This window comes from Neodiprion fabricii, chromosome 3, assembly GCF_021155785.1.
Source record: "Neodiprion fabricii isolate iyNeoFabr1 chromosome 3, iyNeoFabr1.1, whole genome shotgun sequence".
Classification (NCBI taxonomy): domain Eukaryota; kingdom Metazoa; phylum Arthropoda; class Insecta; order Hymenoptera; family Diprionidae; genus Neodiprion; species Neodiprion fabricii.
Genome location: NC_060241.1, coordinates 35,727,874 through 35,751,046, shown reverse-complemented (window position 1 = coordinate 35,751,046; position 23,173 = coordinate 35,727,874). Strand labels below are relative to the sequence as shown.

The 23,173-nt window shown below is 40.6% G+C and overlaps 4 protein-coding genes across 10 annotated transcripts; 3 read left to right on the top strand and 1 right to left on the bottom strand.

The window, feature by feature from the left end:
• Positions 1-663: 663 nt before the first annotated feature.
• On the top strand, positions 664-14,045 carry LOC124177102 (fatty acid 2-hydroxylase). Of its 7 annotated transcripts, none has more exons than XM_046559109.1 (8): positions 1,195-1,741; positions 3,978-4,049; positions 8,479-8,910; positions 11,426-11,651; positions 12,165-12,325; positions 12,581-12,713; positions 12,919-13,038; positions 13,491-14,045. In XM_046559109.1, the coding sequence occupies exons 1-8, from the start codon at positions 1,691-1,693 to the stop codon at positions 13,574-13,576; spliced, it is 1,281 nt and encodes a 426-aa protein (XP_046415065.1). In that variant the 5' UTR covers positions 1,195-1,690; the 3' UTR covers positions 13,577-14,045. The 7 variants fall into 7 exon arrangements, with proteins under 7 accessions (XP_046415068.1, XP_046415069.1, XP_046415065.1 ...); XM_046559107.1 differs by having other exon boundaries at positions 8,395-8,910; XM_046559112.1 differs by lacking the exons at positions 1,195-1,741; positions 3,978-4,049 and adding an exon at positions 664-1,188.
• On the bottom strand, positions 13,846-15,800 carry LOC124177104 (NF-kappa-B inhibitor-interacting Ras-like protein). Its single transcript, XM_046559116.1, has 3 exons — positions 15,627-15,800; positions 15,427-15,552; positions 13,846-15,117 (listed from the first exon to the last, which is right to left on the bottom strand). Exons 2-3 carry the CDS (start codon positions 15,523-15,525, stop codon positions 14,611-14,613), a joined length of 606 nt encoding a protein of 201 aa, XP_046415072.1. The 5' UTR covers positions 15,526-15,552; positions 15,627-15,800; the 3' UTR covers positions 13,846-14,610.
• A 129-nt stretch (positions 15,801-15,929) lies between these two features.
• On the top strand, positions 15,930-17,270 carry LOC124177103 (dolichol-phosphate mannosyltransferase subunit 1). Its single transcript, XM_046559115.1, has 4 exons — positions 15,930-16,141; positions 16,316-16,526; positions 16,614-16,804; positions 16,949-17,270. The coding sequence occupies exons 1-4, from the start codon at positions 16,002-16,004 to the stop codon at positions 17,166-17,168; spliced, it is 762 nt and encodes a 253-aa protein (XP_046415071.1). The 5' UTR covers positions 15,930-16,001; the 3' UTR covers positions 17,169-17,270.
• A 1,689-nt stretch (positions 17,271-18,959) lies between these two features.
• Positions 18,960-21,511, top strand: LOC124177100. The gene is made up of 2 exons (XM_046559105.1): positions 18,960-20,110; positions 20,168-21,511. The coding sequence occupies exons 1-2, from the start codon at positions 19,344-19,346 to the stop codon at positions 21,003-21,005; spliced, it is 1,605 nt and encodes a 534-aa protein (XP_046415061.1). The 5' UTR covers positions 18,960-19,343; the 3' UTR covers positions 21,006-21,511.
• Positions 21,512-23,173: the final 1,662 nt, after the last annotated feature.

The window sequence follows — 23,173 nt, the reverse complement described above, 5'->3', positions numbered from 1 at the left end:
CAGGTTATACACGTTGGTGGTAGTTTTTATTACTTGCGGTAGCAGATCGTGTGAAAGACTGTTCACTTTCACGGAATACCTGGGTGCGACTGATAATTAAATTTGCAAACTACCCGCTATACCAAGTAGCGAAGTTTTCCTTCGTTTTTATTTTTTTCTTTATTTTTATTTACTGTATATTCTCACCAGAACTAGTTCTGACCCAACGGACGTTAGAAAGACAGCAAAAAGGTGTACCATGTATCACACATTGGTCGAAAAATCTTTGACAGATTGTTCAGCAACTATGAATTCCACCAAACTCCGTCCGATATATTTCGATGAAGAGAGTAAATATATACTTGGTCATGAAATTCAAAGAAGGTTCTGAATAGTAATTTTACAGTTGAATGATTATCGGATCGAACTTGAAAGATACGACGTGCCATTTTATCACGCATCTACGGTTTTTTGCCTCCTTGCGTGGGCTTACCAAATAATCCTAGTCAGTTGAGGGAATTAAGCTACGCTACGCAACCATGCTGCTGTATTATCTTCATCTGTACAGTCCGCGTATTCCGGTTCCCAACTCGTGATCAGTAGAAAATATATTTTGTACCTAAATATATTTATTTATAAATATAAGCGGCGAGGTATCGGAGTAAGTACGTTTTAAATCTTTCCCACGGAGATTAGGCCAGCGTAACAAATAATGTTATTTGTGGTTTTGACGTTTTTATCACAAGTTTTGAGCAGCCTGGATTCGAAACAGAAAGTGAGCCGATAGGCTCGTCGGTCGCATCGAAAGGTGTAATCACACCTCGAGTCACCTCAATTCTGCATACCAGGGTATTTTGAACGGCGGCTTGGAGGCATTACGCAACCGGATAATTTGGCCGTGACACAAGTTTGCTTATAGATAAATATAAAATAACGGTACATCAGAATGTCTAGACACAGTGCTGTTCGTGCGGTGCTCCGATCAAGGTCGTTACTGACGGTCTATTCTGCAGTTAGTGGAGTCGCAAAAAGCGGAGTACGTCGAAGTGGTGGAAACAACTGATAATGAAAAGATTCAAAATTTAAACGTGCCGCTTGGATTATGCGACCATCGCGCTTTGCTGTTCCTCTTTAAAAGGTGTCAAGTTTCACCGACTTACCGGATATCCAACAAGAGGGTTGAATTCACCCCCGCCGTCTACATAACGAGTGAGATTTCGTGTGTTATCATTGTAAACGAGACTGGACCAAACACAAGGATCTCAAGTCGATGTTGTCCGTTAGTTTGCAAATGTAGTAAATTTATATTGCTAAGACTCCAATTATTCCAGATGAAGAGACGAAAATCCTACGATAATCGAGAGTGCTGGAATAAATGATCGGACATGTGAGTTAGACGGTGTATTTCGTACCTTGCACTTTTTCGAATTCAACAGTGAATCGTGTTTCACTACTGCCAACGTGCATCACGCAACAATGTCGAAGTTGCGTTTTTGCCCTAGATAACGTGGTTCTGGTACCACCGATAATTAAATAGGCCTTGGCACTGTGCCCGGCAATTTATACTCGATGGATCTTTTCCAAACGCCTTGATTCCAGCGGTATTTACCCTCGAAGTATAAACAGCAAAGTCGGGCACTCGAGATTAATTTATAATCATCAGCAGCTACGTCATCCAAGTCTAAGCCTAGACCCAGACCTAGACCTAAAAATGCTTGCACGTAGGCGGTTCCACAGAGAAGACATCACGTTTAGCGACGAGGTGGTGTTGCAGTTTAACTTTAATCAAGTTATAGTTTCTTAAAGTCGGAGATAAGATTTATCGAGAATTGTGAATCGCCGGAAATACCTACAGACAGCTTAGTTTAGAGATACGATTGCGTGATTATTAAGAAATGGCAGATCACCAACAATGAGCTGGATTATGAAGCTGCTCCATGGCTAGCCTGACAAGTCACTGTTAGTGACAAATACCTAGACAGGCGTTAAACTGCGAGTAGATCGTTTAGTCAACGTCCTAAATGATGAATGCCTCTGATAAACAACTGACATTGGCATATGACGGTGTGCGAGGAATTTCCAACCGTGGTTCATACCTCCTACCTTCACAATGACTTGTCGATTTCTTACTTTTTCCGTACGTCATCATTGATAGGGATATCGTGCAACTGAATAAAGAAGAAGAAGCCAGAGTGTGCAATCCGTGTATTTTATCGAATAAAACTCATACTAATTTGAATATGACGTTGAGATCTTGAACAAATCCAATGGATCGATTTAATAAGAAATGGCTGCTCGAGGATATCGAAGCTTAGTGCTCCGCTTTAAGGGCTGAATCTCATCAGTTTTTTCGATTATCCTTTAGGAATGAAAATGATTCTGTAAGCCTGATTCGCGTGTATCGTTCCTCTGAATGAGTCGCTGTCACCAGATCGAGTCAATTAATGAGGCATAGATCATTTTGTTCAGTCCTTCGGTTCAAACCGATACCTCCGAACATACAGCTGTAACAGATTTGGTGCCGTTGACACTTTCAATCATTGTGACGTGACCTATCATCTGGCACAGTTTCAATAATAAATGCACGGATTGCTTAATAGCCGTGTATTTTTGGCATCTTCCTTTGACTGAAATGTTATAGAAAACACTTGACGCTCATATGTATTTGAATCTGTTTGAAGCGGTTAACTTTCAGCGACTACTCGGCATATAAGTTGGTCAAAAATCCAATCCAAATACGTATAAGAAATCTTGAAGACTGTTGACGTTGTAGGAAGCAAATAGCGATGTTTTTTTTTCTAAAAAAATCGGTATTGTTAAAATTGATCGCAACTCATTTTGATAGCGTTTGTATCAAAACTACCAGAAATCGTTCCCATGGAGAGTTCATATACATAATTTCCACTAAAAAAAATTTTTTGTGCTGATATACGTTTTGCTGCAAGTATATATTTTGCCTTGCGGTATTCAGCATGATCAGTTATTTGCGACATCAAATTCTGCTTCTACAACCGGTTGCCTGTCTGAACATAACGTAGTGCTTTTTATAGAATCCGATAGAACTGTTTGACGATAATACAAATATTTATTTCCACTTACCTTAGATTGGAAAAAGAAGATACTTATTCCTTACCACTCGCACCGCTGATATTTAGATGATCACAAGAAATCGCGTAGGTACCATGCGTACTCTTTTGTTGTTAGACTCGTGGAATATCCTCGATCCGAAAGCACAGCTTTTTCATCAGCTCGACACATTATCCCTACGATGTACCATATCGATCTCTTTCACTCTCCCGCCACTCGAATGTACATCGCTATTCGCATCGTTACCCACGCTGGTACATTAATTAGCAGTTAAGCTACTTTAAAAACTCGTGAAACGGCGCTGCACCCTGACTGCGTAGTGAAAATTGCGCGCACACAAGTAGCGTAATTCTGTAATTTCGCAATGTGAAGACTGTCATTCGTATTTGGAGAAAACTGGCAGGCATGTAAGACTATTCATTGTATCCTCTTCCAATTTCGTGATGTAACGAAAAGTGTCGAAACAGGGTTGATTGCGAGCCCCGATCCCGGCAGCTTATAGCCTTGAATTAGGGAACGGGGACGTATAAATTTCACCACTTTCGTATCAAGCTTTAATTAAAGGCTGATTTATAACAATTACTAAATTACGTGCTTGCTAATCGTGCGCATCTTTACGTGCCGAAAGCGCGCGCGTGAGCGAGCTCAGTTAGTCATGGAAGTAATACATATATCTACACCCACCACACCGGACTCCGTGTAAAGAAAGATATCGTGATATCGATATTGATAAAAGGCATATTCGATGGACGTGGGCTTCAGTCATGACGGTAGGCTCTCGCCGGCGAGACAATTTCCGAATTTTACACAATCCGAGCCAAGTGAGTGCCGTATATTCCTGCGTTATTATGTAACAAATCGTCCGCGGACTTGGAGCGTGTTGATTAACAGAATCAATCAATTTTCGAAAGATTTTTCAGCACTCGATCTGCTTGACACGTGTTCGGTATTGTTACGCGTTACGCAGGATTTTGCAACGAAAGGTAACGTAAAATTATCACCCTGCTCGGTAGAGCGACGAATGCAAGGCTTAAGACTCGAAAAATCACTCATCAGTTTGTGACGTTAATTTTTTCGTTCACTCGTCATTTTTTTCTTGCCTAAAACCTGCTCTACAGCGAATATTCCTAGATTTTGTTCGCCACCTTCTGTCGTCACAGCTGTGACGTATGTTGTGAAAATTTGGCCTCCACCTCATGCTGATTGTGAGTCATTTGACTCATTGACGCGCCTGACACCGTTACTTTACGTGCTGGGAAAATTTTCACAGTTTTAACTCAGATCGTGTACTCTACATAGACCATGTTGAACCAGAATAGTAAAATTTCAACCTAGCATCCCGCGAAAGATTCCGTACAAAAATATGTTACAAATACACGTGACTCATGCACCTTTAAATTGTCAGACTCGCGTTTAAACGTAAAATTAATAGCGGGGCTTTAATCTTCCATATGATGACGCCATTCACGTATAATTATTATATGTGGATTATATACGATTATAGCTGGTAAAATAACATTAATTTAACCGCAAACTTATAACTGAAATATCGCAGGTCCTTTCGGTAAGGCAGTAGATGAGGCATGAAGTAAGAAAACGAGGTTGAAGTTAGTAACGTTGGCGTAACGAAGTATTGGAAAAACAATCACCATTTTCTTAATTTCGCAATTAAGGAACTAAAATTTCGAAATATGAGTGTGTCTTGTTTTACTAGAGTTTACTGAATTTCAAACTATTCTAAAATCGCAAAATTAAGGTTCTTCCTCAGCATGACCCGTTACGACTTTACGATAACGTTACTATCTTAAATATGATGTGAGAAATGTTTCTCGATGCGAACGGAGTTTGTGGTAGAGATATTCTTCGTCCGTCAGCTCGATTGGAACAAAAGGAAACGTTTTATTCCAAACAGTTGCTGAGGAAGCGTTCTTCAGTGAAATACGACAGTACTCCAATTTGAGGAAATAATCATGGGTAACGAGTGAACCACCGTGGCCGTCATTTTTGTAGTCGACAGCAGAGTTGGTAATCAACGTAGGAACTTCCGCGGTCAGGAGCGTACACATGTGCAAAAACAGTTATGGTGCCTTCGGGGTCCCAAATTTCTGAAATTTTCTTTGACGAGAACATGTGCAGAACATCAATTCTTTGGTATCAAAGACTGATGCAGTTGTAACGATGTATAGTTTTTTTTGCTTTTATTTCTGTATTGTGTTCCAGAACAGAAAACTACTTCACATCTAATCAACGCATGTAACAGATTGTTCGATTCAAAAGAATAAGTCAATAACAAACTTGTTGATGATTCATAGTAATAATTGCTTACACAGAGATATGTCACTATTTGACATAATAACGTAGCCTTACACTGGTCTTTTTTCTTCATTTCCCGGCTACAATGAAAATACTGTTCAAATATCTGATCCGAATAGTTCGTTTTTTACATAGATTTTTCATCATCGGTGATTATTAGCGGTTCTTGCCCAAATTCGACACTCAAAATGAATTTATGCTCACAGGCACCCGTTTTAATTTAACCGGAATGCTGAAATTTTGGATCAATTTTTAAAAATTTCTTTTTAACCGATCTAGAACGTGCTGAGCCGGTTCAAATACAACAATGACTTTTTTAAGGATCAGTCTAATAATTATACTAAACAATGCTACATGCATTGCTTCTTGTATCGTCATGCTGATGGCCCTTTCGAAATCAAGCGTGTACCCAACGCATCAATCAACCTTCACAGTCAGACGTCCTGTAAAATAAGAAACGATTATTTCCAAAATTGCTTTCCAATATCTGGTATGAGTTGTAATTTGAGAAAATGAGATACAGAAAATCGGTTATGTGGTATGTTGAGCTATGGCTGCCTATCATCCAGTATGATCACTAAGATCCGTACACTCACTCCATATCATCTTTGTCGCATTTCCATGCTGCAGAGTATCCTCTTTAGGGTCGTAGTCTTTCCACATCGCACCATTTTTGAGGTGTTACCGTACACATTAGAGACTCCCTCAAAGTTGTCTTGCAGTATTCGCTTCGTACAATTTTGTACATTTTCAACTCAGTGCTTTCTCGGAGCCCTTGCTGAATTCATTTTGTGCCTTTCGTTCTTCCAGCCATCAAGCGAATAAGCTGCAGATCTCAATCATGTTCAGTATATACCTGGCACAGCAGTCTTTTGAAGATGAAGGTACTTCATCTAGAAATTGAAAAACAAAACTTCCTTATGCTTCCGAAGAAGCACGGCTGTTATGCGCTAGTGTCATATTACGTAGCACATAACATTTTTTAGACCAAACATATAAAGATGCAAATAAACTGTGTAATCTAAACTTTTTTAGTTTTATCGCGTTATTTAATTTCATATCATAATTGGGAGGATTAAAAAAAATTGCTTGTAGTTGAAATTCAGTAGACGGCTTCTTTTCCATTGTAGCACTCAACTTTGAGTACGACTGTGGTATGTTGAATTGTACAACATCCCCAGCACACTGAGTGTTATAGAAATGTCCTCTTTGGTAATGAATATGCTTTCCTCCGTTGAACTTTCTGACGATAGCATTGTAGCTTTCGACAGTGAAATTATACAGAAAATGTAAGAAGGATTTTGGATACGTAGGTCATCAAAACAACAATATAGTTTGCGTCAACGTTTCGACCCTAATTTCGGTACATCCTTAGGACGGTTGATTTGAATTTTTCCTATTGACAAACAGAAACCCTACTTTTACAACTTGCTGATAGGCGAAGGAAGGAAATCATAGATGATTTTGAACACATGTGTCTTTCAACTTTCACTATAATTTCTAATTTGTTTTTTAACTAAAGATCAACTCAGTTTGATCGAAAGATGGAAAAGAAGGAGGGTGAAAATTAAAAAAAACCCTTTTCAAGCCGGATTCATAAAACATTGGTAATGCTTAGACTAAAATTCGTTCTTCGCCTTTCCTTTCAATCTGTATATAAGTAAGTGTTAATAACGGGCATGTCCATTGTTACCCCTCTGTTGATGTTTGTACATAATATATTTACCATTCAAATGAGGTGAATCGTTTGTGATGGTGTTTCGCTTACAAGGTTAGTTATCATTAATTTTTCAAGTTGTTTTATTTGCACCTTCGCCTACCTGCAAGTTGTAAAAATAAGGTTTCTGTTTGTCCATAGCAAAAATTCAATTAAACCGTCCTGAGGATGCTCCGAAATTAGGGTAAAAACGTTCATGCAAAGTATATTGTTGTTTAGATGACCTACATATCCAAGATCCTTCTTACATAAACTTTTCAGGTCAAGACTATTTCTACATTATACAGAAAACTTTCAGCATGCCAACTAAGTTGTGAAGTCGCCTTAAAAACTCTGTCATACAATCCTGGCTCAATCACAACCGACATAATTTTTTCTATCGCGTTTCGGAATACTACTTGACAAATGTTGATTCGATTATTAAGATTCATAAAATTAAATTTTCTGATTAGATTTATAAACTGATATCTAAAGTCGAAAGCAGAATAACGAATAATGTATTTCAGAATAATTTGTCAATGGATCTCATTGTCGCTTTTCAATTATATGTCGGTGAAGATTTTCGTCAGAGGTAAACAATGATAAGTTTTAAGTTATACACGCAAATTACGTATCGTTATCCTCACGAGTTATTCAAAATTGATATGCATTTCATATGTATGGCCAATACGACGATCTGGCAAATTATAATACTTATAAATAGTTTCACATGTTTTGTTCAAATACTTACCTGGATATTTCAGCGTCGATTCTTCGTATCGATCGAGAGTCAAAGATGGATTACTCGACACTATCGGGCCTGCTTACAGCGGCTAACCCACTCAAGCTGTATATGTATCTAGTGTACTACACAAGTTGTGCATGGGTTACGTGTAAAGCGAACGGGGCCCACGGAAATTTATGATCGGCTGTGGCTCTGCCTCGCCAGTTATAATACCTCTATGCTCGCCAGCTCAACGCCGAGCCCAAAAGATAACGGTGGCGCCATCTTCTATCACTGAATTTTCGCGTCGTAAAATATCAGTAAATAGAGATTAACCATCAACGGAGTTGCAATTGACCTATTCGGGCTGCTTTTTTGTTGTGGGTGAAATAAATTCTAGTGGTATTTAAGTGCCGTGAATCGTTTGACAACCAAAATGCTATCGCAGGTGTTTCAGCCGTAGCCATGTGACGTTGAGAGTGTGTGAATACGTGTATCAGCTGTCAACGGAATATTTTATAATAATGTTTTTCGTTACTTTCGATTTAACTGTAATCTTCCACTGCTATTTCACCCACAACAATTTTGAATAAAGAATCATTTCGTCACAAAACATTTGAAAAGTATGCTCTCGTCTTTGAGAATTCATCATGCGAAATTCACTTGTACGTGTGCACAGACACAATACAAGACATCGCGAGATTCGCTCTTAACTGGCAGAGATTTATTCGCTGCCTCTACCGATGAAGGTTTCATCCTACATGGTGAAACTCCAGTTGTCTGCAATCAAAGCCAGGAAAAGGATACCAGAATGGTTGAAAAATCTGAAAGTCGTGTTGAACCGAAAGTTACGCCACACAATGGACTAACCAGGGTGTATCAGGCGGATAATGTAACCGAAAATCCTCACGAGTTCATAGTGAAATATAAGGGGCGAAAGTACGACATTCAGAACCTTCTAAAAAAACATCCCGGGGGAAGCAGGATCATGAAACCATACAAGGGCTTGAACGTCGATGAAGCGATGGTTACGAACTCTCATTCCATCGCAGCCTTTCATCTCTTTGAGGAATTCGTACAAAGTAATCAAGAGGAGTACCAGGAAATCGAAGTAAGTGACCACCAATCATTCACTCTTGTCATACAATCTATCATCGAGGACAGATTGCTCTTTATTCCTTCTATCCTTGAAGAATTTTATACTGTTACGTATTAATGAATTCCCCAGGCTATTGCGTACAATTTTAGATGATTTATATTTAGATTTATTTCCTTAGATAGGCGTGCATATAGATTTGTGTTTCAGTGGGAATTGTCCTTGCACGAGTACGAACTCGTGCGCAGGGTTGTAAGGTGTTTATAATATATTTAATTGCGCAGCGTGCAAGTATGGTGTGTGGGATATATTACATTATAATTGTATATAACATTTGCTGTATGTTAGTACTTTTCTAACAGATGAAATTTTGTCATTGTTGTGAAACACGAAATTCCATGCATAACGTAAATAGTGACGATTCTATGAGGCACTACAATAACATCGCAACTTTGCGGGATTTACCAAGTTATCAGATAATGTCACGAAGTGCCGGTGTTTGGGTAGTGACGTTAAGTACACGGAAAGTAAAATATCGTATATGTTACATCTCCTGTGGTGAATATACGGACAGCACTTTCTTGGAGTTAAATCTACATCAATTGCGACAGGATTCACAAATCCGATAATAAGTGTTGCAAAACCAATTGTGCGAGTTAAAATACGCTTTGATACAATTAAAAATAAAACGTACTTTACATTTTTTTTTCGTGTACTTATAAAGCGCGGTCGGGTGATCGCATGGGCGACAAATCCATGGTGGCGCCGATGCTTATTGTTAGTGCGGTCCGCATAGAGATAGTAAGATAGAGGAGGTGAGGCGGCGCTGAAAGTGTACAGTGAGTGAAAAAAGAAGATCAGGGAATCATTTCGATCGAAAACGAAATTACTGATTAGTTAGATTTTCCTAATTTAGTTCAGGTACTGGCTGACAAAAAGCAACGGAAAGTGAAATTTCGCTAAGCTCTACTTATGTTCAAAACCATTGGTTAGACCGTCATTGTCTTAACAAAAAATAATTTGAAAGATGCACAAAAAAATATTTTTCAGACCTACGTTCTGTGACCAAAATAAAAAAAGAAAAAATCCAAAAGAGGAAAAGAGTATTTTAAAAAAGTGTAAAGAAAGGAGCTACAAAAACTGTCTACGTCCAAGTCGTTGGCTCTGCGCGAAACTGAAGGAAAGTCTTAAAAGTTCTCAAACGGGTTGATTAATTTATATCCGCATGAATGGTTCAAGCAGAAAGCTGCTAATTTGTCCTTTTGGAAAGGAGCGCCATATGACCTTGGCCCGAGGCGCCAGTTTTGCTACAACCGGCACTGCACATTACCGTCAAACAGTTGCGCAGTTAATCATAGGTGTGGATGGTTGTACCGCTAACACAGAACTCGCCTATGACGTGTCTTTTTCGGAATCAGCGATTACATCCAGATACCTCCGGTATACCGCTGATAACCAATTTCACTTGAAAACGTATACGTATATTTGATTAATTGGGGCACGCGTTAACTTATGTCACCGTAATGATATAACCCCAGAAGGTATAGGTATGCGTGCTTACACGTGAGGCATTTGGATAATTCAGTCTCTGAAGACACGTCATTCTTCTATCTGAACGATTATATCTGATAAGCGGTCACTGCATACGGACCGTCGATAAACGCACACTTCACTCACTGGCGTGTAACCAGGATGTGTGTAACCGGGTCGCCGTTTCTCCGATTACTTGTGACATTTTTCACCCTCTCGGAGAATACACCTGACTAATTCTTCCCTGTTTTGATAAATCGGACGCCCGGCATTACCCTGATTCCATTTGCAATACTTATACAGAAACTCGGTATCGCAAAGGGAACATTCTAGTTCAGAGTAGTGTAACAACTAATCAATAATCCATAAGTGATACTCGACTTATTGATCTTGTAATAAAAAAATATACAGACATGTCTGTGCTTATTACTCTATGAAAACGAATACACGTGTAGATCGTTGCGAATTAACGAGAGTCAGGCTATGCGTGTAAAAAGGCTTGGCTGTCTTGGTTAGCAATTTTTCCTTTACCCTAAAGAAATCGATATTCATTGCTGCGCGGAGACAGTTTTTGTCTAAGGAGGTCTTCGAAACCTTATAGGTTGCCGATTTTTCACTCTAATCAGAAAAATATCTAGACGAAGTTTCCTCCGCACATCTACAACAGTATCGGTAGTAACAATTCTGACCGAATTCCGCCTTTTTGCATACTACTAACAAATCGAAATCCGACACGAATCCAACACCGGTTCACTTCTCATACATTTATAAACACTTGTCACATAAGCTGCCATGTAACTAGATTGATTGGAAATTAAAAAAATAGAAAAAATTATTGATGTAGAACATCCAATTAATGGTTCGAAGAGAGGGTGATTTGAGGACAACCCATTGAACGAATTAGCCAAATTCGAGAAGCGAAAGAAACTTTCGCGGATAAATTGGTCGAAGACGGTGATGCTAATTTGCAAATTCTCCAACGACAGTTTTCATTTTCCAGAGATTGGTCGACTGGAATGCTCCACTGTTGTCGCAGGTCGGCTCTCTAGGGGATCGTTACTGGGAATGGGTGAATCTTCCAGTAAACAGGCCCATCCGTCTCTTCGCATCAAACGGCCTCGAACGTCTCACAGTCACCCCATGGTACATGGTACCCGCTGTCTGGATCCCAATAATCTTTTTCCTTCTATATCGGGGCTGCTCGATAGATCTCAAAGGAAATTTTGGTACGCTTGTCAATATCTCAATCGGAAGCTTAAGTTTTTTGACGACGACGCACCATGCAAATTACCTAAGAATACCACAAATTATTTACACGTATATTACGTCCTCAAAGATGGCAAAAGAGACGATCAGGGTGGTTAAGCTCCCTGAGAATCTTAAATATTTTATCGTCAGTTCGGTTGACAAAAAATTATGTGGCGTCTTCGTGGCAATCAATGGCGCCTATCCAATGTCGAGATGGTCCATGGCTGTGCGGTGGCCATCTAACGTGCATGTTGAATTTTGATCCGAGCATTTATTCCTGCAATTGTCGATCACGACAGTACAATAACGACCACCCATTGAGCCACGTTCAATTACCCACGATGAATTCATACATCAATAAATTAAACCAATGAAACAATCGAGTAACCTGCAAAGGTCACGGCGATTTTTCGAGCGTAGCATGCTTGTGTGTTGAGTGTTCGTTCTGAAATTGGAACGTTCCTGAAGACCTAATATTTTCTGTTTGGCAGTCGATTCCATACCGCAAATTTCATTTGCCATTAGTTGGGGCATCCTCTTGTGGACTTTCCTTGAATACACGCTACATCGAAAGCTGTTTCACATGAAACCCCCAGCGGACTCAAAGATTTTTATAACGCTACATTTCCTTCTGCATGGTCTCCACCATAAAGTGAGTTCACGTTTCCGACGTCTGTTACCAAAAGTTTTTCATTGGTAACGTTCAATCAATATCATTCCAATCGCGGAGTAAACTCATCATCAGCTTCAGCAGTACTGATTGACCAAAATTCGAATTAGACGAATGAAATTGCAGAACGTCTACAGTTTGTTTTTAACATCATTTCGATAGTCCAAAATGCGTAAAATGACATCGGGTACGAAAATATTTGTCTAACTCGTGTGCTTTTATCATACGTACCGTCAGGCGCCGTTTGATGAACAGAGACTGGTATTTCCCCCGGTCCCTGCGATGCTGTTGGCCGTTGTCTTTTACACTGCTTACGAGATGGTGTTTCCCGTTGCGATGATGAACTTCGCAGCAGGTGGAGTCGCAATCGGTTAGTATAAGTCTCTACACCGTTCCAAACACTTTATCCCCAACACCATTGTGCACTTCAAGTGTAACACCAGAGTTGCACTTGAGTCTTACCACTATCGCAATTGCGATTTATAACTTGTCAGCAGTCAGTCTATCATGCCCTGAGGATACACTAAAACGGATCGGTTCCAACATTGTTTAAAATAGTATTGAAACCCTTCCAGGCTACTTGTGCTACGACATGACGCACTACTACTTGCATTACGGATCGCCGAAAGCTGAAACTTATATGTACGTGATGAAGAGGTATCACAACTATCACCACTTTTCATACCACGATGAAGGTAATTCATTCAATGTTATAGTTCTTCGTTGACAACTGTATTCGCATATTGATCAAAATTCGATACTTCGAAAGTTTGAGTTCCACGACAGATAATAACATCGATCCCTGCTTGGTTGACAATGCGAAATACTTTGGATCGATGGTAAAATTTGCTCAACCCCTACCACCGAGACATGTTCGGCCCATTTTAAAGCCGGTAACACGTTGATTTAGGCTCACACGCACTGCGTTTACTGAGACAAAGTACCGCGCACGTTCGCTGATCTCGTAGAGTGTAGGGTACCTTACTCCCGATTCAGAGCCCCTAGAAATTTGATGCGAAACTCTACAGAGTCCCTTGACGGACCCGCGCGACTCTAACGTCTGAGAAAAAATGCGGCTCGGGATCCCGTATTTCGTTCGATGATTTTTCTTCAAAGATTGCATAATATCGTGTAATGTTAATTTCAGGTTTCGGTATAAGCAGCAGACTGTGGGATTACGTTTTCGGCACGGCGATAACGTTGAGAAATTTGAAGAAGGCGATCGAATGGTAAAGTTCAAGCAATACTGTGCTGACGAACGTAAAATGTTATTCTATTTTCAATACAATTTTGTGTATGTTTTATTGTTATAATAATAACTCTAATGGTAAAGATAATGTGTTTTTATCGTATTACGAATAGAGTAATGATAAATCGGAGTACAAGTACGAAATAAATAATGTATTCAAAATTTATGTACATCGTTATGCGACACGATTCAATAACAATAATATTGTATTTCATTAAATTAATATCAGTATGAGATTTTTTTTAAGTACATGTATTAAGGAACAAGTGTCATGAAAACATAATTTATAAGTGTAATTAATATGTATGCTCTTTGTTTTTACTATATTGTATACTATGTATACGAAGTTTTTGAGAGAGATTATTACTTTCTGAATAAATTGATTAAGTACCAGAGTGTTTCACGTACATTAATAATTCGAATTGACACGCTACCAGATACATTTTCAGCCATGATTTAAAATTAGTCAGAATTAAATAAAAGTATCCTGCAATGGAATGCAAAATTTCAAGTTCACAAACTATTGTTGATAATGTTACTATGTGCAATTCAAAGAATTATTCGTACATTACGATTTTGAACAAAATAAAGCGTACCAACTTGAGAGGAAACACAAAGTTAGATGCTTATATTTGCAGTTACATAGCCAGCCATGTGAGATTTATCCTATTCTTTAAATGCTAAGATAATACGATTCGTGTAAATCCGCAAATCTCAATTGTATAGGGATAAAATATTTATCATAAATACATAATAAACACAGTATTCAACATTAGTGATATAATTGCATAGTGTAACTGGGAACAAGTTTCTGGCACAAGTTGGGTAATGATTTGTTACTCACAGTTGGGAAGTAAGAAAGGGCTTAAGAGGCTCTTCTATAAATAACAGATTCGAAAACATTTCAGGTAAAATTAGAATGAACATAGAATGCAGTCAATGCATAACTGTGGGTTATGAAAAGTGAAACTAATTCGGATTGAAATGTCTCTAAGTAGTTTGAATTATAAGAAAAAATTCACGGTGCCTCAGCCTTTATAGTTTTTCGACCCATACTGAGCTGGGGAAACGTGCTTTTGTTGGGTGGTGGATTCAATTTTGACGATAAATGAACAAAGGCATCATACAGACTTGGTCTGTCCAATACGTTTACCTCATAATGCCTCAGTTTTTCTCTCGTACACCAGTTGGCTGCTTTGCTAGCAGTGTTTTCCAAATTATTCAACTCAACGTCAGGTTTTGTACGATTTCCAATAACGATAATAGTGATTTCTTTCTTATCTTTGTGTTTGTCTATGTCTTTTTTTAGCGGAAATAAAACGTCTAGAGATTCAGGCTTTGCAGTATCGTATACAAGCACATACCCATCGGCAAAGCCAAGGTAGTGCCGTGCCAACTGTGGGCTACTTGCATTCGTCTGTAGTGGTTCCAATCCAGCTGTATCATAAAATCGTACCTTTTCCTTTGTACCTCGATCTGTCTCTATATTTGCAACGTAAATATCTTCGATAGTAGGATGAATTTCCTGGAATAAAAATTAGTTTTTTCGTCATTTTGTCTCAACCATTCGCTACAGCCACAGTACTTACATTATTTATAACAAATAAATAAGGATATATATCTACTTTATGATAGTCAGATAAGTACTGAATAGCGTTGTATTCTAATTTAGAAAAATCTTCGTTGACAATGAGTACAAACCCTAAAGTAAAAACAGAGGAGATTCTTCAAGCAATAATTATTTCTTTCTATGAACAAGGCGAAGCGCAATTGGGCTGATAAATTTGAACGGTCTAACAGAAAAAGAATATTGTTATCCATATGATGATCTTACGGTGTTTGTGGTTACGTTTCCATAGATGAGTTGTTCCAAGAGAGCAGTCTTCCCTACTCCCTTCATTCCGCACACCACCACTCGAGTAGTTTTTCCCATTTTCGATAGCGGACCCGATCGGTTTACCTAGATTGGGCAAAACAAATGTTCACATCTTCAGTATAAATCCAGTAAAATTGTGCAATTCGACGAATACATACCGAATATCGGTTGTTAACTAATCAACAGCAACATCACACTTCTAGCCATCAGACTACGTAGCCTGTTGCCGTCTATTTAACTGTGCAAAATGGTTTGTTCTGTCACGCAAATTTGCATACGATTCATGTTTTTCTGTCCTCCGTTCCTGTTAACCTCTTTTCTCTCGGAACGAATCAACATTACGGTTAACATCGACCACTTTGTAGTTTACAACTAACGACATCGACGAGGTTTCTCGGGTAACGTCTTCATCGAAACGCGGCTTGAATGTTCTTACAATTAGCTGTCCGCCGGGTGCTGCCACGTTCAAAGTTCACATTGAACTAAGAAGTAGCAATGCCACGGTGATCATTTGACAGTAAACAGCTGACAGAATGAGTGGAGAAGGTTCGACGAATGAGGAACTCAAAAAGCTCACAAAAAATGACAAATATTCTATTCTTTTACCAACTTACAACGAGAGAGACAATTTGCCCATTATCATTTGGCTGATCGTTAAGTACATGGAGAAAAGGTGAGCAATTTTCAACCTAACCTCTAAACTACAACACTGTACTCGTTCACTGGTGCACACATTCATTTGAAGTTACCCAAGTTTAATGTGAATGAATTTGCTGTGGTCACGGATTTCACCACGTGCATTTTGTTATTACTTAATTCAAATGGGATTTCACATTATTACTTCTAGCCAATGTGCTTATGAAGTGATCGTTATCGACGATGGTTCACCTGACGGGACATTGGAGGTAGCCAAAGAACTTCAGAAGATTTATGGCGAGGATAAAATTCTTTTGAGGCCTCGGGAAAAGAAGCTTGGTTTAGGAACTGCTTATATACATGGAATCAAACATGCCACTGGAAATTTCATCATCATAATGGATGCTGATCTCTCTCATCATGTAATTCTACAATGCACTTTCAGCATGGTTTTCAAATTTTTTGTTTATTCATGCCAGAAAGTAAATTGAGATTCCGTTTGATTTCAGCCAAAATTCATTCCCAAAATGATAGAGCTTCAGAGATATTTAGACTTGGATATTGTCAGCGGTACCAGATACATTGGAGATGGTGGTGTTTATGGATGGGATTTTAGAAGAAAATTAATCAGCAGGGGCGCTAACTTCATTACACAATTATTACTCAGACCTGGCGCAAGTGATTTAACTGGAAGCTTTAGGTATCAACATTTTCATTCATTTGTTCAATTCATTCCAAGTTTTCATTGATTGATACCATATTTAGTTTAGTTGAGTAATTAAATTTTAGACAAAGTTGATTCTGAAATTATCACAACAAATTTGTGTATGTGATTATTTTTCAGGCTGTACAAAAAAGACGTCTTGGAGAAGCTGATTAAATCCTGCGTATCCAAGGGTTATGTTTTTCAAATGGAAATGATCATCAGAGCAAGGCAATTTAATTACCAAATAGGAGAAGTTCCTATTTCATTCGTGGACAGAGTTTACGGAGAATCGAAATTAGGTGGTTCTGAGATTTTCCAATTTGTAAAATCAATGTTGTATCTTTTTGCCACTACGTAAGATTATCATTTATAACAAACTTCCTGAATGCAACGTAATAACTGATGTCTGCATTACAGCACACGTTACTACCTGATAATTTTAATAAATAATTATCACCAACATGTCTAGTATTATTTGTCAGAAATTTCACTGAGATCCATTGTACCGATATTGAATGAAGAGGGTTATAAGTTGTGACGTGGTATTTCGTACCCCGTCACTTTGTTTAACTATCGCACTTCCCTAGGTACAAATATCGCTAAAAATAACGAAAGCACGTCTGAGGCCAATACTCCGAAAACGAACGACTAATTATCTTTAAGTTAAACTCTCTTTATTAAGCTAATTTTATTCTATTTTCTAATTTTGTAACGCTCTACGAGAACCATCTACGAGACCTCCGCTTCAAGATACCAGGACACTGCCTGAGAGGGGTCACGTACCAGGTCAACACCGACCACCACCGACTACAGACGAACGAATACCGCTGAAACCACTCCCGATGGATGCCTATCTAAGTTGTGAACAGGGTCGTGCGTGATGCACAAACAGTACCTCCAACTATTTGAGACTTATCGGCCAGGGGCCGAACCACGAATCAATGCTTCTACCGCTCGGATGCATCGTCAGGCGGCGTACAGGGCTGTGCGTCAAAAACACAACAAAGCCTCCCGTCGACGATACTTATCAGCCTGGAGCCGAACCGACCATGACACCTACTAAGTCGTTGTCTATCAAATAGAGGACGGTTTTCTCTTCACGAACCGTCCTATCGAAGGACTGCGGCGTGGAATAGGCTAGACTATGCTGACCACGTGGATCTGGTGGATATAGTGTGGGGATCCGGGTCGAGGGCCATCACCACCGGATCGTTCCGGCATGAGGGCTTCAATGAGCGAGAACCGGGATGCAGCGCCAACGAAATAGCTACAACGGGGAGTACCAGTAAAGCAAGGAGCGAAGTACAGTCGCTCGCAAGCCCAAAAGATCGGTGACGTAATATTGTCGCACACCTCAGTATCGCAACACATGAGCGGTACGACCTCCCCTCTCACCAACGATACCGCACAGCTGAGGGAAAAACATCTCGGACCACCTTCCGACGTCCCGATACCTCGATACCTATCGTCGAGGGAGAAGAAAAACAAGCGGCGAGGGATTATCGCCGCCTATCCGTCGACCAGACCTACGCGACCTGCTGGTCCAATTAGAATATCGCAAATTTGAGGAAGAATCACGTGACAGCAGCGCGACGAGGATCAGGATCATCGCTCGTCTCGTCATCCTACCTTCAGTTTTCGTTAATAGCAGACGTGTTCTTGTTATCGCTACCAAAGTTCGTCGTACCGCTATCGTATCGCATTCTCTAGTACCTGTTACATCTTCTTTTACGTAAGTGGGGTTCCTTTTCTATTTTGTGAAGCCACGAAAATACTTGCAATATAGGTATATCGTATCTTTATCTCTCTCTTTCTCTTTATCTTGCAGTTGGTCTGCGTGAGCCACCTGGGCTCGTACCTTATTCTCTATTATCTCTTATCTTGTCCCTTTCTATTTCTTATTGCAAGTAACTTCGCGACTGGTTGACTATTACTTACACATTGTTAGTGACTACCGCGTTATTTTATTATCTTTCTCCTCTAGAATATCTCAATGTCTAATATCGCTGTATAGCAGCGTGTTCTATTAAATGATCAATTCTTATCTTCGTTATTGAGCATTACTATTTCGCTATACTTTTTCTGAGTAATTCATATCTGTTTCTGTACCTATTACCTTTGATTAATTTATCTTAGTGAGTGTATAATTTATTGCCGCAACCGAGATTGGATATAAACCAAGTTTTGAATATTATAATTCAATATCGTGACCGAATACGGCATAGATATCGCTAAATTAAAAATATCGAAAATTCGAAACTGTTTAAATATCGCACGGCTTAATCGCCATCAATAACGCAAATCTGAAAACTATTTAAATATCGCACGGCTTAACCGCCATCAATAACACAAATCTGGAAATTATTCAAATATCGCACGGCTTAACTGCCATAAATATCGCCAACATAAAAACATTTGGATACCGCACAGATTAACCGACATACCTCTTGAATAATAGCTTAACCGATTCAATAATCCGTCAATATCGAAATTTCTTTTTCTTCGGGTCACCTATCGCTGGTAAACATTTCTTATGTCAATACACACGTCCGCCAAGGCGTGGGTAGACTCCTTGACCGACGCCGAGTTAAACACCGAATTAGAAGGACGCTCATTGTCAATAACGGGTATATTGCCAGTCCGTCGTCAACGGTTGACAAATTATTGTAAACAATACGGCCTAGGCATGGACGACCTCCCTACTCTCGACGACGTTAACATGACTACACCGACAGACGACAGCGATGACATGACCTTACCTATACAGACGCAACCGGTTAACCCCGCGTCTTACACCGACGACGAAATTCGTGACGTGACACGGCCTTCGAAGAGTAACTCCGGTACTTCAGCAACCGGCGCGATTCGGAAACAACCACCGGAACCGCAACCTAGCCGAATTAGCCCGCGAAATATACCGCCAGAATTTCTTCCCGGCAATAACGCACCGGCTAAACCGGCGCCCGTTCAGCAACCGCCTTTGAGACCACGGGAGTATCACCCGGCGAATCCGCAACCGTTCGACTACCGCACAGGGAATTCTCTACATTACGAATATCGCGACGCACCGCCGCTGCGGAGACCTGCCTTCCGCAATCAAGGTTTCGAAGACAACCAGTATAATTTCCCGCGACCGAGCATGAGTAGCAACTCAGCACCACCGTCTAGGCCGACAGCTCTGGCAGCCTACGAAGTTATGAGAAAATGGAACCTCAAGTTTTCAGGAGCGCGTAACGAGGACGCTGAAGCATTTCTCGCACGTATAGACGAGGGGCGATCACTCATTGACATTCGCGACGAGGATATCTTGAATAGCATCCCCTTCTTTTTGTCAGGTGTCGCAATTTATTGGTTCCGCAACAAACGTGAAACGTGGCATTCTTTCGCAGAGTTTAAAGCCGCGTGGCGTCGTAGGTTTGTCAATCCCGAGTTACAGTTCGCATTGCGGGAGGAAATTCGTAGACAAACCCAGGGTGAATCCGAGTCAGTTTCCGATTATTCAACATACATGAGGGCGTATTTCGATAGATTGAGACCCGCGTGGGAGGAAGATGAACAATTAGATTACGCATACCGCAATTTACTACCGCGATTACAAATTTTAATTCGGCGAGACGAACTACAGGAGCTTGATGAATTAGAAGACCTTGCGAGTCGAATAGAAATCAGCTTCCGGGTTGCAAGTAATTACCAAGCACCGCCAACGCCGGAACGATCGGTACTACCCGAATTAGCCTACCGCGGGCAAAGCAACCCAAGGCTTTCTCGCAATAATTTCGTAGCACTCAACTTTTTCGAGGAAGACCCGGAACCCGAGACGGGACTAGCCAACGCGACCCAATCTGCTCAATCGACACCTAACCGTGGCACACAGGGTAATAGACCCAACGGTCGAAGTGCGCAACCACGTAGTAAGGCACCGCGATTCAATAGTCGAAACGACACCAGTGCGCCAACCACTCCTACCGCTGCCACGGCTCACAATCAGACGGATACCGCAAACGTCGCGAATAACTCTCCTGAGATCGCTGGCAACCCTTTTCTGCCAAGTCCGAGACGTACGCCAATCTGTTACCAGTGTAGAAAACCCGGTCACCGATATACGAATTGTCCCGAACCCGCGACCGGTCTATACTGTTTCCGATGCGGCAAAGTCGGATACACTAAGGTGACGTGCCCGAACCAGTGTGCGTGAAACCAGTGGGGGAGCCGCACGAACGGGGAACTAGGGAAACCCCTCCGTCACCCGAATCGTTAGATTTTTGTAATCCGATCCAAGCGAACGCTAGGATTCCGCTATTGTTTCTTAACTTCGAAATTTTATCGCAACCAGTAGCAGCACTATTCGATTGTGGATTTTCTCGCACTTTTCTTGGCCCAAAAGCCATATCGCTAGTTACCGCCTTAAAGCTTCCAATTTTACCATCTCGCTTAGGCCCGGTCAAGATGGCCACCAGAGGAGCCAGATTTTTACTGGACCCGGCGAGGCAGCGACACTCCCTACCGCGACTTCCGCTTATTCTCACGCTTAGTTATCATAGTTACTACCTCGTTCCTCATCTAATATCGCAAAAATTTTTTTTTTGAATGGCATAGATTTCTCCCGCTAGTGTTACAATTTCTTTTTTTTGTTCTTTTCTGATACCGCAAACGTTTTCTTTACCGCTAACACCACGAAATTGTTCTTTTTTTTTCTCTTATGCCGCTAGGCCAACCAAGGAATTTTCTTTTAATTTTTTTCTTTTCTTTTTCGGTTCCGCAAATAAGTAAACTTATTATCGCGACGCGGTTACTTCCTCATCACTATAGTAACAGGGGACCACCTTATCACGCGTACCCAATCATTCTCTATGTGCCCGGGAGCCACTCCTGAAGTCTGTCAGATCCACCGGTACAGAATCAATTGAATTGCGCACGAAAATGTTGGTTACAAAATGACACCCAACAATAAAACCCCACTCGATCTTAACATCATGGCTTCGCCAGAATTAAAGAAATTAAAACTAGAGAAACCCGCTCTCGGTAAGATAAACGCCTAAATTCTACCGCGTCATCATCGCAATGTCTAGCCACTTAACGCAGTAACAACTTGAGGTCGAAACTCCTTTTGTCGCTATTATCTTAAAAATAACGGTTACAAATTCTTTGTCGCTTTATCTAGAATAACACCTTACATGAGGTCGACTTCAATTCCAGTATCGCACTATATCACATAAATTGTCTGAACTCCTCTGCAACAGCACCCTTCAACCAAGCAATCGAATCAATCACCTTTCTATCTTCTCGCAAAAATTTAGCTCATCACTTCCCTTCCTTCACTCACAACCGGTCAGGTCAATAGTAGAATTTTAAAAATTATACTCTCGCCAAGATTCAGTAAGTCGCACTCCAAAGTCTTGCGGCCAAGTCAAGTATCGCACGGAATTTCAATCACATCCTATCTATCGCAACTATCTCTAACGTCTCTAACGGTCATCTAGTCACATGCAAAAGTAAGTAGTCAACCGAGTGGTTTCCGAATGGCAAAGGACCTCCTCGGTCCTCCGTAAGGAGGGGGGAGTTGTGACGTGGTATTTCGTACCCCGTCACTTTGTTTAACTATCGCACTTCCCTAGGTACAAATATCGCTAAAAATAACGAAAGCACGTCTGAGGCCAATACTCCGAAAACGAACGACTAATTATCTTTAAGTTAAACTCTCTTTATTAAGCTAATTTTATTCTATTTTCTAATTTTGTAACGCTCTACGAGAACCATCTACGAGACCTCCGCTTCAAGATACCAGGACACTGCCTGAGAGGGGTCACGTACCAGCTCAACATCGACCACCACCGACTACAGACGAACGAATACCGCTGAAACCACTCCCGATGGATGCCTATCTAAGTTGTGAACAGGGTCGTGCGTAATGCACGAATAGCACCTCCAACTGTTTAAGACTTATCGGCCAGGAGCCGAACCACGAATCATTGCTTCTACCGCTCGGATGCATCGTCAGGCGGCGTACAGGGCTGTGCGTCAAAAACACAACGAAGCCTCCCGTCGACGATACTTATCAGCCTGGAGCCGAACCGACCATGACACCTACTAAGTCGTTGTCTATCAAATAGAGTACGGTTTTCTCTTCACGAACCGTCCTATCGAAGGACTGCGGCGTGGAATAGGCTAGACTATGCTGACCACGTGGATCTGGTGGATCTAGTGTGGGGATCCGGGTCGAGGGCCATCACCACCAGATCGTTCCGGCATGAGGGCTCCGATGAGCGAGAACCGGGATGCAGCGCCAACGAAATAGCTACAACGGGGAGTACCAGTAAAGCAAGGAGTGAAGTACAGTCGCTCGCAAGCCCAAAAGATCGGTGA

Coding starts and splice junctions, on each gene's coding strand:
- LOC124177102 (XM_046559107.1), top strand. CDS start 1,691: ATGCTTGCACGTAGGCGGTTCCACAGAGAAGACATCACGTTTAGCGAC. Junction 11,652..12,164: donor AGATCTCAAAGGAAATTTTG/GTACGCTTGTCA, acceptor TCTGTTTGGCAG/TCGATTCCATACCGCAAATT. Junction 13,039..13,490: donor CTTTTCATACCACGATGAAG/GTAATTCATTCA, acceptor TGTTAATTTCAG/GTTTCGGTATAAGCAGCAGA.
- LOC124177103 (XM_046559115.1), top strand. CDS start 16,002: ATGAGTGGAGAAGGTTCGACGAATGAGGAACTCAAAAAGCTCACAAAA. Junction 16,527..16,613: donor ATGCTGATCTCTCTCATCAT/GTAATTCTACAA, acceptor GTTTGATTTCAG/CCAAAATTCATTCCCAAAAT. Junction 16,805..16,948: donor GATTTAACTGGAAGCTTTAG/GTATCAACATTT, acceptor ATTATTTTTCAG/GCTGTACAAAAAAGACGTCT.
- LOC124177100 (XM_046559105.1), top strand. CDS start 19,344: ATGTCAATACACACGTCCGCCAAGGCGTGGGTAGACTCCTTGACCGAC. Junction 20,111..20,167: donor CTCATTGACATTCGCGACGA/GGATATCTTGAA, acceptor TTATTGGTTCCG/CAACAAACGTGAAACGTGGC.
- LOC124177104 (XM_046559116.1), bottom strand. CDS start 15,525: ATGGGAAAAACTACTCGAGTGGTGGTGTGCGGAATGAAGGGAGTAGGG. Junction 15,118..15,426: donor GAAACGTAACCACAAACACC/GTAAGATCATCA, acceptor TTTTTATTCCAG/GAAATTCATCCTACTATCGA.